At 36.5% G+C, this 17,259-nt stretch overlaps 1 protein-coding gene across 1 annotated transcript in view; it reads right to left on the bottom strand.

Annotated features, from left to right (window-relative positions):
- Positions 1 to 15,844, bottom strand: part of TMF1 (TATA element modulatory factor 1) — a 28,869-nt gene extending 13,025 nt beyond the window's left edge. The window contains exons 1-8 of the mRNA XM_065933308.1: positions 15,437 to 15,844; positions 11,496 to 12,694; positions 9,329 to 9,432; positions 8,553 to 8,679; positions 6,150 to 6,255; positions 1,321 to 1,463; positions 904 to 1,070; positions 451 to 607 (exon numbers count right to left, since the gene is read on the bottom strand). Of these exons, the coding sequence (XP_065789380.1) occupies positions 451 to 607; positions 904 to 1,070; positions 1,321 to 1,463; positions 6,150 to 6,255; positions 8,553 to 8,679; positions 9,329 to 9,432; positions 11,496 to 12,694; positions 15,437 to 15,578 (2,145 nt within the window). The 5' untranslated portion in view covers positions 15,579 to 15,844. The remainder of the gene's footprint in view (positions 1 to 450; positions 608 to 903; positions 1,071 to 1,320; positions 1,464 to 6,149; positions 6,256 to 8,552; positions 8,680 to 9,328; positions 9,433 to 11,495; positions 12,695 to 15,436) is intronic.
- Positions 15,845 to 17,259: the final 1,415 nt, after the last annotated feature.

Genomic DNA, 17,259 nt, shown 5'->3' with positions numbered 1-17,259 from the left:
AACTGATGATTTCATAAGACAAAGCCTGACAGATGTTAGTTTTACTCCTTTATTTGAAGTACATGGAATCCCATAGATGCTATGAATGAGCTTAGGAGTTAAACAGATTCTCCGGAAATTATATGCAAGGTTTAGTATTTATCTGCATACATGCATTCTTTTGGTTAAGTATGTCCCTAGTTTTCATAGCACTCTCAAATAAGTTTGAAATTCATAAAAATAATAAGCAATACTGATTTAATGTAAGCATCACTTTAACAACAGTTTAAAAAACACACAATTAATTAAACTTGGCACAATCTAGTATTCCTAGAAAAGTGCCCAATAAGATTATAAAGGAAATGCAACACATATGCTACTACATACGGTTTTATTCAAATTAACTAATGGATTCTTTATTTTGCAGAGGCACAAAGATTTTTAAAGACTAATTTATCATCCAATGCTTACTTGAATTGCTAATGTTTCCTGCTGCTGACGGGCTTCTTCTTGGGCCTTCTCCAGTGCTGCAGAAAGTTCTTCTTTAGCTCTCATTTCGCGACTCAGAGCAGCTTCCTGGGCCTCACTATCCTTTGCAGCATTGGCTTTGTGGAGATCAGTAAGTTCTCTTAAAATTAGATAGATAATTTTTAATTTAAAATAATATACAACTAATTACATGACTAAATTAATTAAGTTTCCATGTAGATTTCCATGAGATCTACAGAATGAGGAAGTTTACCACATAATAAACACCGATTACAATGAGGACTCTCTGTGAAGCTCGCTTGAACCAGTCATAAGTCCATATACCAGGAAGTTTATAAATGTTATTAGTGATCAGATAATAAAAAAAAGTGTTTCTTCCATTTCTTGCTCTGATAATGGATTTTCAATGAGTTGCATATTTGTTCATTTTCTTACTTGTATGCACTATCAAGAGCAGCCTGAATACTTCGGTTCTTTTCTTCAAGTTCATTCATGTCTACTTGAAGTCGGCCAAGGTCCTTCTCTTGGCGTTCTACCACAGAATTTAGTTTCTTAATATTTTCTCTATGTTGTTTCTCAACCTCTTCTTTGCCATCAAGGACCTATATTAAAAAGAAGAGACAAAGGTATATTTCAATAAAATAATACACCACAGTAAATAACCGTGTTCTAGGAATTTCAAGCACTCTATCAATAATAACGAAGAAAAACCTTAACATTCAATATTTACTTGCTTGAAAATTCCTCCCAAATGACATACCTCAATAATTCATTCCAATTATTTTATAACCCATGGCCAACTACTCATATTGGAAGTAACAGCAACATATGTAGAGAACGGTTAATATTCACCTGTTTTAAATGTTGTAACTCTTCTTCTAGTTCTTGAACTTTTTTGTTCAGCTTTGCAATAATATTTTCATTTTCTTTGTCTTTAGTTCTTAATTTCTTAATGATGTTAGAATTATGCAGCTGCTGTTTTGAAAGCTTCTCTCCTGGCAATGGAAAAAATGTATAAGTTCAATTAATGATGATTCTCTAAGAATGTGAGTAGAATGTTTTCTCTAACCAGTAACATAAAATGACAGAATATTTTTAAAATCACAATGCTGTAACAGTTAATGTTAAAGTGATTTGGACAGGAATCAGCCATGAATGCTAAAATTACTAGGTAGAAGGATGATATGGAACAAAATATTTACAGTCTTAAAGAATCATTCCCACATATTATAAATTACAAAGCTGAAAAAAATGTGCTTTTACAACAGAGAAATCTAGTCATAATCTTAACCAAACATTCAACTCTGACATCACTAAACTGTGCTACAGCCTGACATTATGTGTCCACTGATGTGATGGAGTAGAAGGTGCACAATATCACCTATTATATTCACTAGAAATCTGATCTGAACCTAATCATGAAGAAAGTGACAGACTCCTAAACAGGGGGTAGTCAACAGGACAACTGGACTCCACAAAATCTCTGATGTCATGAAAAAAATATCCTAGATTGGAGGAAGACTAAAAGAATATAATTGCCAAAAGCAATGAACTTTGATTGGATCTTAGGGCAGAGCAAATAACCAGACATGAGAGTCATTTTTAGAGACAACTGAGATAAAGGCCAAAATACATGCTAGAATACACTTTTGAATTAATGCTGATTCTCTTAGATGAGATGACAATGTTGTGACTGTCAAGAAAAACTGCCCCTGGGAGATGCAGACTGAAGAACTGCGGAGTGGACTACAGAGTCAATGCAACTTCTATCAAAATCCAAATGGCATTTTTCACAAAAATAGAAGGGAAAAAAAAAACCTAAAAGTCATATGCAACCACAAAACATCTCAAACAACCAAAGTGAGTCTGAGCAAGAACAAAGCTGGAGATATCACACTTCCTAATTTTCTAATTTCAAAGCATATTACTAAGCTATAGAAATCAGAACAGTATGGTACTGGCATAAAAACAGACATATAGCCCAATGGAATAAAATGGAGAGCTTATAAAGTGATCTTCAACAAGGACGTCAAGAGTACAACCATGAGGAAAGGGCTGTCTCATCCATAAATGGTTCTGGGATATGCATATGCAGAAAAACTAAACAGTATAGCATCATACATCAAAAATAAAAATCAACTCAAAATAGATTAAAGACTTAAATATAAAACCAGAAACTGTAAAACTAGCAGAAGAAAAAACATAGGGGGAAAAAAGGGAAAAGTTTTCTGACATAAGTCTTGGGAATTGCTTTTTGAATAGGATCCCAAAAGCATAGGCTACAAAAGCAAAAAAAAAAGATGTGTGAGACTGTATCAAAGTAAAAAATTACTGCACATTAAAAGAAACAACAGAGTAAAGAGATAATCTGCAGAATGGAAAAAAATATGTGCAAACTATACACTGATGAGGAATTAATATCCAAAATATGTAAGAACTCCTAGAACTTGAGAGCAAAAAAAAAAAAAAAGCCAATTTTGAAAATGGGCTAAAGACATGAAGAGACATTTCTCAAACAATGCATACAAATGGCCACAAGGTATACAAAAAGGTGCTCAACATCACCAACCAGCAGGGAAATGCAAATCAAAACTACAGTGAGACGTCATCTCATACCTGTCGGGACAGCTATTATCAAAAAGATAAAAGATAAATACTGGAGAATATTTGAAGAATGAAATTCTTCATTTGAAGAATGAAGAAGAAAATATGAAGAAAAGAGAACCCTTGAGTAACAGGTGAGTAACAGGTTTGCATCGGTGAGAATGCAAACTGGTATAGCCACTACAGAAAACAGTATGAAGATTCCTCAAAAAATTTAAAATAGAACGACCATATGATCCAGCAATCTCACTTCTGAGTAGATATCCAAAAGAAATCAAATCAGGATCTCAAAGAGAGATCTGCATCCCCATGTTCACTGCAGTTTTATTTACAATAGCCCAGATATGGAAACAATCTATGTTTAGTCAATGAATAAATGGATAAAGAGAATGTGACATAGATTGATAAATATACAGAGAGAGATATAAACATTATTTAGCTTTGAAAAAACAACCTGCCATTTGTGAAAACATGAATGAACCTAGAGGATGAAATAAACCAGACATAGATACATATGATCTCACATGTGGAATACAAAAAAGTTGAATTTGTAGACACAGAGAACAGCATGGTGGTCAACAAGGGCTAGTGGGTCAAAGAAATGGGGAGATGTTGGCCAAGGGGTACAAAGTTTCAGTTATGCAAAATGATTAAGTTCTAGAGATGTAATTTACAGCATGGTGACTATAAATTAGAGCTACTAATACTGTACTATAAACCTGCAACTTGCTAAAAAGAGTAATGTTAAAGAGTTCTCATCACACACACAAAAATGTTAACTACGTGAAGTGACTGATATATTACTTTGCTTCACTGTGGTAGTAATCTCACAATATATATATATAAAAAAGTCACACTGTACACCTTATAAATACACAACTTTTATACCTCAACAAAGTTGGATTGTTCCCTGGTAGCTCAGCTGGTAAAAGAATCTGCCTGCTATACACAAGACCCCAGTTTGATCGCTGGGTTGGGAAGATCCCCTGAAGAAGGGATAGGCTACCCACCCCAGTATTCTTGGGCTTCCCTGGTGGCTTAGACGGTGAAGAATCCGCCTGCAATGCAGGAGACCTGGGTTCGATCTTTGGGTTGGAACGATCCCCTGGAGAAGGAAACAGCTACCCACTCCAGTATTCTTGCCTGGAGAATGCCACAAAGAGTCAACATAACTGAGCGACTTTCAAGGGCTTCCCTGGTGGCTCAGTCGGTAAATGCGGGAGACCTGGCTTCCATCTCTGGGTTTGGAAGACCCCCTGGAGGATGGCATGGCAACCCACTCCAGAATTCCTGCCTGGAGAATCCTCATAATCAGAGGAACCCAGCGGCTGCAGTTCACAGGGTCGCAAAGAGTCGGACACGACTGAGCAACTAAGCACGGCACAGCAAAGTTGGATTAAAAAGAATCCAGGAGTGGAATGATACAGTATCTGTCAACTACGTTCAAGAGGTGAGGCCAAAAAAAAAAAAAAAAAAGAGGTGAGGCCAAAGGGTGTATATGTATGTGCAGAAGGATATGGAGGCGGTATAGCTAGATCCTAACAGTCAATGACTCTAGTTAATGAAGTAATCAGATACTCATTGTAGTGTACTCTCAGCTTTGAAACTTGTAGCTCTTCAGCTATGACTTTAAAAATACCTCTAGGGTATACAGGAGCAGTATGTGACTACATCTATATGAAATCAGTCTATTTTCCCTATAAAGAAGTTCATTAAGCAAAAGGAAACATCAGCTCACTCCCCAAATTCCAACATAGTGAAATTTGATATTGATATTTTTAATAATTTTTAAAAATTATGAAACCATGTACTTAGCCTTCCCCTCAGTCTCTAATGCTGTAACAGAAAATAGTAACAGACTGCAAGATGTCTTGAGATACATGTTTAATTAACTCTTCCTTCTTTCATTTTAGCGCTTAAATTGTTTTTAATTATCTCTGTACCTATATTTCCCTCTCATTAAACTATAGTGCCTAAAGGACAGGGAATGTGTCATTTATTACACATTTGTCATTTGTCTATATCAAACACAGAATCTGACCAACTAGCTGTTAAGTATAAGCTGAATAAATGAAAAAGAAAACTTGGACAAAACTATTTCAAATGAAGTGATTATTTCCAATTACTCTCAGTCTGGAAATTCACTTAAATGCAATGATTTAAGTACAGAAATGTTCATCCCACTATGATTTGTAATATTAACATTTTAGAAATAAACATATAATATTAGGAAAAGAAAAACAAATATAATATATCCATATAATGCACTTTAATAGTCATTAATAATGGTATCAAAGCACATTTAATGGCTTAAAGAAATTTAAAAGAATATTGCAAATTAGATATATGATATTATGTTTAAAAATGTATTAAAAATGCAATAAAACTAGAATAGTTCCTTATAAAAATGGATTATGATCTTTTTTTCTTTCTTCATATACTTCCTATAATTTAAAAATTTTCTGCAAGTAGCAAGCATTATTCTTACAACTAAAAAAACTTTAAGAAAAATTTATTTAACCATCTTTTCCAAAACTACCTTCTTTCCTATGACATTCCAATGTCCAACTGCAATGTTTAATCTCCTGAAGAATCTTTAATTTTCACAAACCTATTAACTATAAATCTTTTCATATAGTGTTTAATAACTGAAAAAAGTAAAATATGAATTTAAGAAAAAATTCACTATCAAATTCCAGAACAACAGAATGATACCATATAGTACCCAAGCTAGAGATTCAGATAACTATACAAACTCTAGAATTAGAACTTTCAAATATCTTGGTTTAAATGAGGACTCTAAAACCTGTTACAAGCTTCCTTAGGGAAGCACAAAATTCTATTTCTCACAGAGTCGGGTTTTTTTTAACTCCCTAGAAACAGAAAGCTACATACATATCTCTACTTTACATGTTGCTCCACATTCTTCCATAAACTGTTATCTATCACTTCTGAAGCTTAAATCCAAACCTTTCTTGCTTCCCATGTTTTTACATTAGGAAAAAGCAGCAGCTAGTCACATGTTAAGTATTTTATTGTCACAATATTTTTCACAACTGACTGAATATTTCACATACCTTCTTCCATTAACCCTCGTATCTGCTCATCTTTCTCTTTCAAAAGGTCTGCCGTTTCACTACTATTTAATCTAGTAGCAAGTTCTTCTTTTATACTTTTGATTTCCTAATTTAAAAAAAAAAAAAAACATGAATACCATAAAGAATTAATTTCATTCTGGGCATATTTTTCATTTTTTTCCATATTCAATTAATTGCATTTTCAGTAACAACCTGTAAGTTTTGTTAACCTGAGTTTATATCACCTTGTTTAACTAAGAGCAAGTTAAAGAGCTTTGAAAATGACATAGAAAACCTAAATTCAGACATAAGCAGGTTTTAATGTGGAAATGGAAATGAGTGTAAGTTAACTTTCAACACCCTTTTTGAGTATCTCTACACATATTTTCCACAGGTTAGACGTTAGTTTTGGAACATTCAACTAGTATATCTCCATTTTTTACTGTATTTCTTTTCCTCATCTGATACTTAAAATGAGTATTCCTCATCCTCATACTTAAAAATATGCTGCAAAGTAAGAGAAAAAAACATAATTTCATAAGGTCCAATCTACTTTAATTAAGCAGAGATTTAACAGAAACATGTTACAATACTTCATCTTTTGAAACAATGATGATATAAAGTGTCCTATGATTTAAAATTTGTTTTTCACAATGCTCTGAAACTAAACAACAGCTCAAATCAACTAACGTTTACTAAGTATTTAAAGTATACTTTGTATCCATTATCATTTAATCCTTACAACAGTCCTAGGAGGGAGGAATCTGTACTATTCAACTACACAAGTTAAGAAAATTACGGTTAAGAAAGCTTGAGTAAACTTTGAAGGTGAGAGAGCTATAAAGAGGTAGAGTTATAACTTGAACCCAGGTCTGGGAATCCCTAAAGCTTATGCTCTGAACTATCAACAGCACTGCTGTCCATTTTCAACTGCCAAAATTCTACCCATCAAGGTCCAGGAAGAATATCATACCTTCCATGAAAACTTACTCAGTTCCTCTGATTAAAATTCCTCCATGATACCATTTCAAAATCTTTATTCATCCACCTACTACTATACCTACTATACGTTTGTTGATATTATTTGTCTTTCAAACTAGGAAGGCAAACTCTTCACTTAAGGTAATTCAATTCACCTTTAAATTTCCAATGGATCCTAAGCAGGGGGTTCATACATGGCAATACACATAAATTGTATTAAAAAACTTAGGACCCAGGGTTTTCCACCTATTAATATAACTGGTTTGGATCTGTTTTAGATCTACAATGCAAAGCACACTACAGAAGACAAACATTCCTTAAAATCTACTTTCTGTACTGTATTCAGATGGAATGGAGCAGGAACAAGAAGAGTTAAGTTAGTTAAGATAGTCTCAGATTATTGTTACTGTCTGAAATGATACTAATTGAAGTCACTAATTAAATCAGCCAAGCAGACAGAGGTATATCATGTATTTCTTTTCTGTAAAAATATGCACAGAAAAACTAAATTATCATTGGTCAAGAAAGGGGAAAACAAGCTTAGAAAGGCACCTAATGAGAAATGCTACTATTAACAATTGAGATACAAGCAATAATTAGTAACCTATTGGTTACCAATTTCTGAAATAATCAAATTATAAGAAATATTTACTCTGATTACAAGAAAATATTTCTGAACTGCTCCAAATGATAAGAACTAGAACAATGGTTTCCAACGAGGAGTATTTTTGCTTCCACGGGGACATTTGGCAATATTTTCACTTTTCACAATTGAGGCAAGATTGGGATGGCGGGTGGGTAAGGCAAGACAATACTGTATCTTGTAGATATGGGCCTGGGATGCTGGTAAACCCCCTGCAATGCACAGGGCAGTGCACTACAGAATAAAATCATTCAGCCCAAAATAGCAACAATGCTGAGGTGGAGAATCCTACATTAGAATAAATCAATATTTTATTCTAACATTCAATGTCACTAATCAATAGGAATTTTTATTTTAAAATAACTTTAACTTGAAAGACTGTGTGTGTGTGTGTGTGTGTGTGTATGTTTGAAGTGGAAGTGAAAATAACAAAAGAAAATAATGATAACTTTAAAAATTTATAGAGTACCATTTAGATTTAAGTGTTATTTATTTTGATGAAATTATAATTTATAAAAATTATTCTAAAGATCCTTGCTACGCACCTTGCAAAGACTTTACACACAAAGTATACAAACAAATATTTGCTTAATTTTTTTTAAAGTATCAAAAATCTGAAATTCTAAAGGTACTGAAAAATCTAAAATTTAAGTGTTAATATACTCCATGGTATTCTTTTAATCTTACTTTTTTCCCCAATACCAAAATATTATTAATGCACTCCTCAAAAATATGTGTCTCTATAGAGTTAGATTAATATTATTTTAAACTTCCATTACCTTTTTAGCAGCATCTCTCTCTTTGCAGGCTAGCTGAACTTTCTTTTCCGCTTCTGCAATTCTTTGAGTAAACTCATCTTTCAAGGAAGAAATACTACTGCTTTCTTCTTTCACTCTGATCATTTCACTAAATTTAAAATAAGACTAAGACTGAAAATATTTGTATATATTTTCCAAAGTTGAGATCAGTTTGAGTTCAGTTTTCCCCCCAAAAATAACAACGTTCTCTTCAACATGCACCTTAGTAAAATAGATTAATTTGAGGCCTGTTAACTTTTAAGAGAAAAATTACCTGTTTAATTTATTTTAAAACATTTCAAAGAAAACTCATTAGAAATTGAAAATGTCACCAATATTTGATGTGTAAAAATTAGAAAAAGATAAATAAAACTTGTTAATCTTATTGTGTCACATTTTACTAATCACTTCCTTAAAGCAAACCAATGCTCAATATTTTTTTAAACTGTAATCTAAGTTTTCTCTAAATATACCCTTTAAATCTCTAATACTAAAAGTTTATTAATAACTAAAGGGGAAGAACTTTTTCTGTTTTTGTTTTACAAAACACCTCTCTTCAGTGCCACTGGTAAAAGAGTAAGATAATTTGAGGAGAAAAGTAATCTGTAAGGGTAGAACTGAAATGATATTCAATCTTCAGTAATTATAAATAAGTTAAAATATAAAATATATCAATTTAAAAAACATGCTTAAGTAATAACCAAGTGCATGGGCCACTATCAAATGTATAAAATTACTCATATTTGTAAAGTACTTACTCTTTCAGATTATCATAAGCTTCTTCTAGAAGGGCTTTTTCTTTACTAAGAGATAATAACTGAGCTTCCCTTTTATCCAGTTTCTCATTCAGAAATTCAACTGTCTGGGTAAGAAGAATATACAAAAGTTCAACATTTAACTTTAAAACACCATTTTTACATCCAGGTAAAAACTGTAAAGGTCACCTAATCACTATAATAAATCAGCATTATTTCATAAAAAGAATTTTTTAAGAAAAGGGAACACAGTGGACACAGAACAGCAAGAACTCACACACAGTGGGTCAGATAGTATAAACTAGTAGTACAACCACAAAGCTGGACAGCTGGTGGTTTGGTAAAATGCTTTGGAAAACAAGCAACATCTAGGTGAAAGTCTATATAATCTTTCATGTAGAAAATTCTATTTTTAGGTGTACCTCAGAGAAGAAAACTCTTGCATAACTGTAAAAGAACGTTTATAGCGGTTTGTAGTAACAAAAATGTGGGGAAGAGTGGACGTGTCCACTAAAAGAAGAGAGGAAATTAGATGCAATCAAAATAGATCAAAGCCTCTACTAATGTTCTCTATGTTATCTGGGTAGTGGACATACCAGTGTTTGCTTCTCCACATTATTCTTTAACCCTAATGTGTAAGCTTTTTAGCATGATACATTGCATTTAAAAAATAAAGGTAACTTTAGGGACTTCCCTGGTGGTCCAGTGGCTAAGACTCCATGTTCTCAATGCAAAGGGCCTGGGTTTGATCCCTGGACAGGGAACTAGATCCCACATGCTGCAACTGAAGAGTCTGTACGCCACAACTAAAACCTGGCACAGTCAAATAAAATAAATAATTTTTTTTTAAAGTAAAGGTAATTTTAGAAGATCCATAGGCACAAAACTTTAAAATCTCCAGAATATACCAGTATAAAGCCAAGCAAAAAGGAATGATCAGACTATCCTACTCCTTAGGTCCTGCTGAAGCCGTAATACCTGTGCATGAGGAACAGTGTCTTTTGTACTAAAAAAATTATGTCCTAACCTGATTTAGGTCTAGGTTAACTTAGAAATCACTGACCTCCTAAGAACGGTTCAAAAATATCTTAATAATAAATAGTGTTGTTTCTAGGAATTCAAACTACTATTATAGCTAGAGCACGACATTTTGTTTGTGAAAAATATTAAACCTAGGTAACAGAATCTGGCACTTTTTGTACATTAAATAATTCAAACACATGACACTTAGAGAACATTTCTTCAAGATATCTTATATCTCAGAGGAGTCTATTAAAGATGCCAGATCAGACTCAATTTCTATATCTAAAAAATCATAGAAAAAAACAAAACTGTGACTTAATGTCAAAAAATTTACACCATTTTCCTTTTGCCTGCCAGGCTCCTCTGTCCATGGGATTCTTCAGGGAAGAATACTGGAGTGGATTGCCATGCCCCTTTCCAGGGCATCTTCCTGACCCAGGGACTGAACCCACATCTCTCGGTCTCCTGCATTGGCAAAAAGGGTTCTTTTCCACTAGCACCACCTGGAAAGTTTTTTTATCTACTAGGTAAAAGCAATTTGTCATTCCTAAGCAACACCTTTGATCCTTGGACATTTCTCTTTTTCATTTAAGACAGCTATCAATATGAAATATCAAAAACAACATAAACAAGAAAACAAAATGAAACAATTAGTAACAGAAAAACATCAATGATCTGAAACCAAATGTTTTCATTTAAGATCTCCCTACAAATAATGTGAACATGCAAAAAATGTTTGGGGTAAGAAAAATCATGTAAGATTTAGAGTTACTTGAGCACCTCTATCTGCAAAGGAGTTGAAGGTATCTGTTTACATAAAACAGTCCTTTACAAACTAACAAATTAAACAATATATAGCAAAAGAATATTAAGGTGATAACGCAACAGTAAAGGCCTATGATGGGATTTTTTTATGCTCAGTTATACTGAAATATCAACTTATGTTACCAGAGTTGCCTTGGAGAAATTTCAAATAATGTCAATAATTCTTCATCTTTAAGATCCTTAACACCACACTTAAATGGCAAAAGGCCTGTCTTTTTTTAATCAAGACAAATCATTAGGCCTCACTGAACATTAAAAATAAACCAATGATTTAATCTCTGAAAAGCATATCAAAAAATCCTCTTCCATTTCTTAGAGTTACCTTGCAGATATCTTCCTTCTCAGAAGGTGCTTCTGGCTGTCTTGAAGCTTCAGGCTGCTCAGCCTCCTCATCCAGGACAGCGTGTCCTTCACTTACTGATGCGGAAGAAACCAAGATATCAGGCTGTTCGCAGTTAACAGGAGTTGCACTTCGGCCACTTTCTTCCATTTCTGTTTCCTCATTGGGCATAATTAACGTTTCATTTGCTTCTTCAGGTCTTCCTTCAACAGATTCAATTGTTTTGGTCTTTGGAGTTGAAGAACTAAGTATAATAGGTACTAGAGCATATCCCTTGCCTGACAGTTCATCATCTGAATTGATTTCGCTGACACTACGGCTATCTAATGACTGTACACTAAATGAGTCTATTCTTTCAAAAGCATCAGACGAGCAGCAACTCTCAGTGAGTTTTTGGAAATCATCTAAACGATTATATTCAGGACAAGCAGATGCTGAGAGAAGCTGAAAGGATGTCTGCATCAAGTGCAGGCTTGATTTTGAATCTGTATTTTCTTGTCTAGAACTTGCTGAGCTTTCACTTATTACACTTTCATGATCTAAAACTTCAATATCACTAGTGGTAGAAGTACCTGACGAGAAGGTACTAACAGGAGGAGAAGGTGTATTGCTCTGTCGGTCTTCATGTTTTTGTTCCTTAGGTTCCAAAGCCATGTCCTTGGGTTCTGCTGTGAGAAGCTGTGTAGACATATTAGACACATTTTCCCTAGTTGTTTTCACATTGATAACATTTTCAGATACTTTCAAATGCACTGTTGGCACCTTCGTATCAGATTCTTTATGAACACTTTCTTCATGCTTATGCTCAGTTTCAGGTGACAGAGTACTAACTGCCGGAGTTTCCTCGGATACACACGGAGGGGAGTCCTTTACTTTTGACTCAGTGGCCTCAGGTGTTCTTGACTGTCCAGTGTGCAAGGACTCCTGTAAGGTGCTTTTCACTTCTTCTGGTCGCTGTGACTTGGCTGGTGGTTTTGATACCACTGGGCTCTTCTGAATGGTCTGGACATCAGCTGGAGAGAGAAAGGCACTGAAGAAATTTTCAGATTCATCTACCACAGTTCTCCGAACTGGCTTTGTAATTGCTTTAGGAGAGACTACTGGCTGACTCTGAGGTTCAGTGTTGGATTTTAACCCCCAGGTTGAAGTATCCCATCCTCCACTGACAGGGGGACTTATTCCTTTGACAAAAAAAAAAAAAATTAAAAAAGAAAATTTTACACACACACATATATATAAAACATGCAAATTGCAATAATTATTGTTAAGTCTATATAAATATGTCTTTTCAAAATTCTACAAAGTACAACCTGTAATTTGTATCTCTTACACTCCTCACTTACAACATAATTAATTAGTTCATCGGTTAACTTTAGGCCATGAAGATGAAAACTGGTGTGCATTTGCCCAAGAGGAACTAGGAACAAAGATGAAATACTGGACTTGGCATGCCAGAAACAAGTATGTTATTCCCTCCTACAATAAATTAATAAAGTAATGGTAGATGTTAATAATCTGTGCCAAGTCCAAAATACATACTATGCATCTCACAATAATAGGCAGTATCTTCACTTACGGGTCATGTGCAGTCATGAAAAATAGAATCTACCTTCTATATAGTTAGTTTCATATTAATTTTATTCTTACACTATCAATGATAAAGCATCATTATCAGCTAGACAGACAGTAACATTCAACACTGAACCCAAAATATTGGTGACAAACATTCTTTATCAAAGATCAAAGTAAACTAATGGGAACAGTAACTTCTAAAGGACATACTCATTTCCATCCACTTAATGACAAACTCATTTTCCGAGTCCCACTCTTCAAACCCATTCCCTGAGAAACTTTTGTTCTCTTGCTGAACTCTAAATCATGTTAATAATTAGTAGAAGGCCATATGAATTTCAGAAATGCATCTTTACAACTATTGCTTTTTGATAAAGACAGCAGTTTACACTAGGATTAAAAAAAAAAGAAACAGGAGAAAATAACCATCTTCTGGGCAAAAAAGGTAATTGTGTCAGTTATACAAATAATATGTTACTGAAAAACCCAATGATAAACAAAGAATGGCATATTTGCTAAAATACTTTAAGCATTTCTTAAAAAATTTTTTAAAAAGTCAACCATTTCTAAATTCAAAAGTGGCTGAGCAGAATTTATCACATACTCTGAACAATTAGAAGTTGATGGGCAGAGCACAAGTACCTAAAAACTCCTAAAAGCTGTCAAGTCGGAAACTAAAGTCTATCCTAATTTAATGACTTTGGAGGTATGTAGGAAACTTTAGCTTGGGGGTATAGTTTTATATCCATTTATTCAGTAAAGCAGAATTGTGAAAAAAAAAAGAAAAACAAAATTAAACATACAAAGGAATGAGCAAGATAAAGTGCTGTATTAAGTTATGTCAATGAGTGACAACTCAAATTTGCCAGTTGGAGAAAATTTTACACAAATCGCGGGGTTATGCGATATCCACTTGTGATTATGATTATGCGATAATCACTGCTCATCTTTTAGTGATGGCAACGTAAAACACAGGTCATCAGTGAACATTTATGGCATTTCACTAAAATCTGAACCTATTGTGGATAACCTATTTTTTTTTTTTAATGAATCACAGAACAGGATTCAAGTCCCGGGTGTCACAGAAAGAAGTATCCTTACAATTAATATTCTGTCTCTTTCAAAGTTTAGTCATTCAATATGTGGGGTAGCCTGATAAAAAGGAAGTTGAGCTACTCCCACCAAGGTCCTATGCAGTTCAATTCAGTCACTCAGTCGTGTCCGAGTCTTTGCGACCCCATGGACTTCAGCACGCCAGGCCTCCCTGTCCATCACCAACTCCCAGAGTTTACTCAAACTCATGTCCATTGAGTCGGTGATGCCATTCATCCATCTCATCCTCTGTCGTCCCCTTCTCCTCCCGCCTTCAATCTTTCCTAGCATCAGGGTCTTTTCAAATGGGTCAGTTCTTCGCATTAGGTAGCCAAAGTATTGGGAGTTTCAGCTTCAACATCAGTCCTTCCAATGAATATTCAGGACTGAAGTTAACAGGATGATGACATAAACACTTGAACCAAACCATCTTAAAATGAGGTACCTCAAATTTAGGTCTTGACTTCTCAACGATGTAAAATTAGAAACAGAAACCAGAAAGTAGTAGTCAGGAATAATTTATTCTTTCTCTTAGAGGTTCACACTCCGAAAGAGGGGCCAATCTTCACGCCACACACCAAAAGGATTTAGACTTAGCGCCGAAAGCAACTGAAGATCCCTGAAAGATGAAGCCCAAGGTCTCTGAGAGAGAGAGACGGGGCTCTTAGGGACTGACTGCGCAGCAAGCCGCAATCGCCTGGCGCGCCCCCAACGGACCCTCCCCCTGGCGGAGTGGCCGAGAGGAAGTTACCGCGCGTCCCGGTATCACACTCAGGGCAGCACCCGCCCCGAGGACCGTCTCAGGGGAGACGGTCATAACAGAGAACAGGACGCGCTTGCAAGCTCGCAATGCTCGCGAAGTGTTCGCGACTGTTCTTCCCGTCCTTGCGGACCGATTTAGATACTGTGCTCCCGAAGAGAACGCAACCCACCGGGGCTGGGGGCGGAGGGGGAGGGGGCGCTGTGCTCCGAGGTCTGTGGAGCGAGGGCGCGGGGCCACTACCACGGAATCGGGTCCCGGTCAGCCCCCAACCCGGGGCCACAATTAAGGAGGGACCCCGGGGCTGGGTTTTCCCTCGGGACCACAGCAAAGCTCACCTGAGAGGCCAAAGCAGCGTTCGGGGCCGTGCTGAGGCCGAGGACTTGCTCAGGAGTCCGTCGTCAGGAGCCCGGCCCCCGGCCCCCCGCCCCTCGCTTCACCTGTTGGCCTCTTGAGAGACGCCCGCGGGACTGAGGGACGCCGCCGCTCGCGCCCTTACCTGGCTCTCCGTACGGAATGGTCTCGGCCCAAGTGCTCGGCTCCTCTTCCTGGATATCTAGGACCCTGTCGATGGACTTCTGGGCCTGGGACAGGGCCTGCTTGGCGAAGCTGGAGAGCTGGGAGGCGTTGAACCAGCTCATCTCCCCTCCTCAACCGCCAGCGTTGGCGGCAGCGGCAGCACCGAGCGGGAAGGCCAAGGGACAGGCCGACGGTCGGGGGCCCGGGGGAGGGTGCAGGGAGAGCCTCGCCTGCTTCTCCACTCGGCGGGGCCTGTCAGTGGGAAACCATGACCCCGAAGGTCTCCCCCGAGCCCGAGATGTTACTCTCGGCGCTTCCCACACAGCTGAGACGACAGGTTCCAACTGCGCAGGCGCTGGCTGCTTCCACGTACACAACCGGCAACTCCGGGAGCCCAGAGTTCCGCCGATAGACGGAAGAACTGAAGAACGTGACGTCACTTCCGGGAACGCAGGCTCACCTATAGTTACCGAGGAACGCGGAACGCTTCGTATTGAAACTGGTTTCAGGCGTACCGCGAAAATTCTTCGCCCCGGGATAAACTCTGTGGCTAAACCAGCAGAGACTCATTCCTTAGGGAGGAATAGGCAGGTTTTCAGGTGGGTTCCTTCCTGGAAAACAGCTCTCGTACTAAGAGCTAGCGCATTGCCATGAATAAAAACAGGGAAGTTGGCTCTTGCATTTCTCTTCTATAGCCTTCTCTCAAATATTTAATCAGTTGTGTCAACTCAGCCTCAAAGAGGAACTTTGGGTTTGGGTTTGTCTAAAAATACTTGGCGTCGTATAAAAGACCTTACTCGGCCCACCTAATCCGAGAAAGTAAAAAGCCATCTTCCACAAGGAGGAATTAGAACAAGACACAACCTCCTCACAATACAGGTCGACTCTCAGCTACAGTTTAAACAAACTATCATTAAGACTAGTACCCTATACCGTGCATATTGTTTAAAATACACCTTTTTTGCATGTGCCCATCAAACAAATCTAATCGGTGGCCTTCCTAATCTAGTCAGCAGCTGTTTGCTTTGGCCACCATGTTAAAATTCTATCAACATTTAAAAGATTTCATACAAAAACCCAGACTTCCAGCTGATTTTTAAAAATATGTGCACCAACATGCAACAGTCAGCTGGAGCAGTTGCCCGTTTTGTCAAATAATTTTCACTCCAGTATGTCACAGTCCCCACTATTCTAATTACACTCTCCCACTCTCACCTGTTTTGCCTAATGAATATTTTACCCCACTGCAAGGGACCATGCCATAAATGAATTATTTTTATTTATTTTTTAGCCAGATTTAAACTCTGCCCTTGAGAAGTTATGATCTTCTGATCACTTTATCTAACTTCGTAAAAATGTGCATAATGAAACCTTTACAATTCAGTAATGTACAAAGTAGTACTAAATAACTCACGTAACTTCAAACAGTTTTAGCTAAGTAAGTAGCCTGAGCAAGTGTCAGGTTAGACTTGGAATTCCTTCCAAGGCTTCTAACTGTGTAGTTTGAGGTAAATGACCTAAATTTCCAATTCTATTCAGCTCTCAGATGAAGATACAGTATCACGTTCTCACAAGGCTACTTACACAAGAATTACTGTTGTACTTGTATATAGCACCTGTAAGCTGAATCTGTATACAGTACCTGTAAACTGAATGTGTAACTTTTTAAGGAAATCGTATGAATTTATACCATGTTTTTATAATGAAACAAATTACTTGTCAATAGAGAACTAGAAAGAAAAAAAATAAATGAAAATCTAACCCAGTGAGACATAATCATAAAGCATTTAAACAGAAAAACAA

Source organism: Muntiacus reevesi, chromosome 4 (genome assembly GCF_963930625.1).
Source record: "Muntiacus reevesi chromosome 4, mMunRee1.1, whole genome shotgun sequence".
NCBI classification, from domain to species: domain Eukaryota; kingdom Metazoa; phylum Chordata; class Mammalia; order Artiodactyla; family Cervidae; genus Muntiacus; species Muntiacus reevesi.
This window is presented reverse-complemented; position numbering and strand designations above follow the sequence as displayed.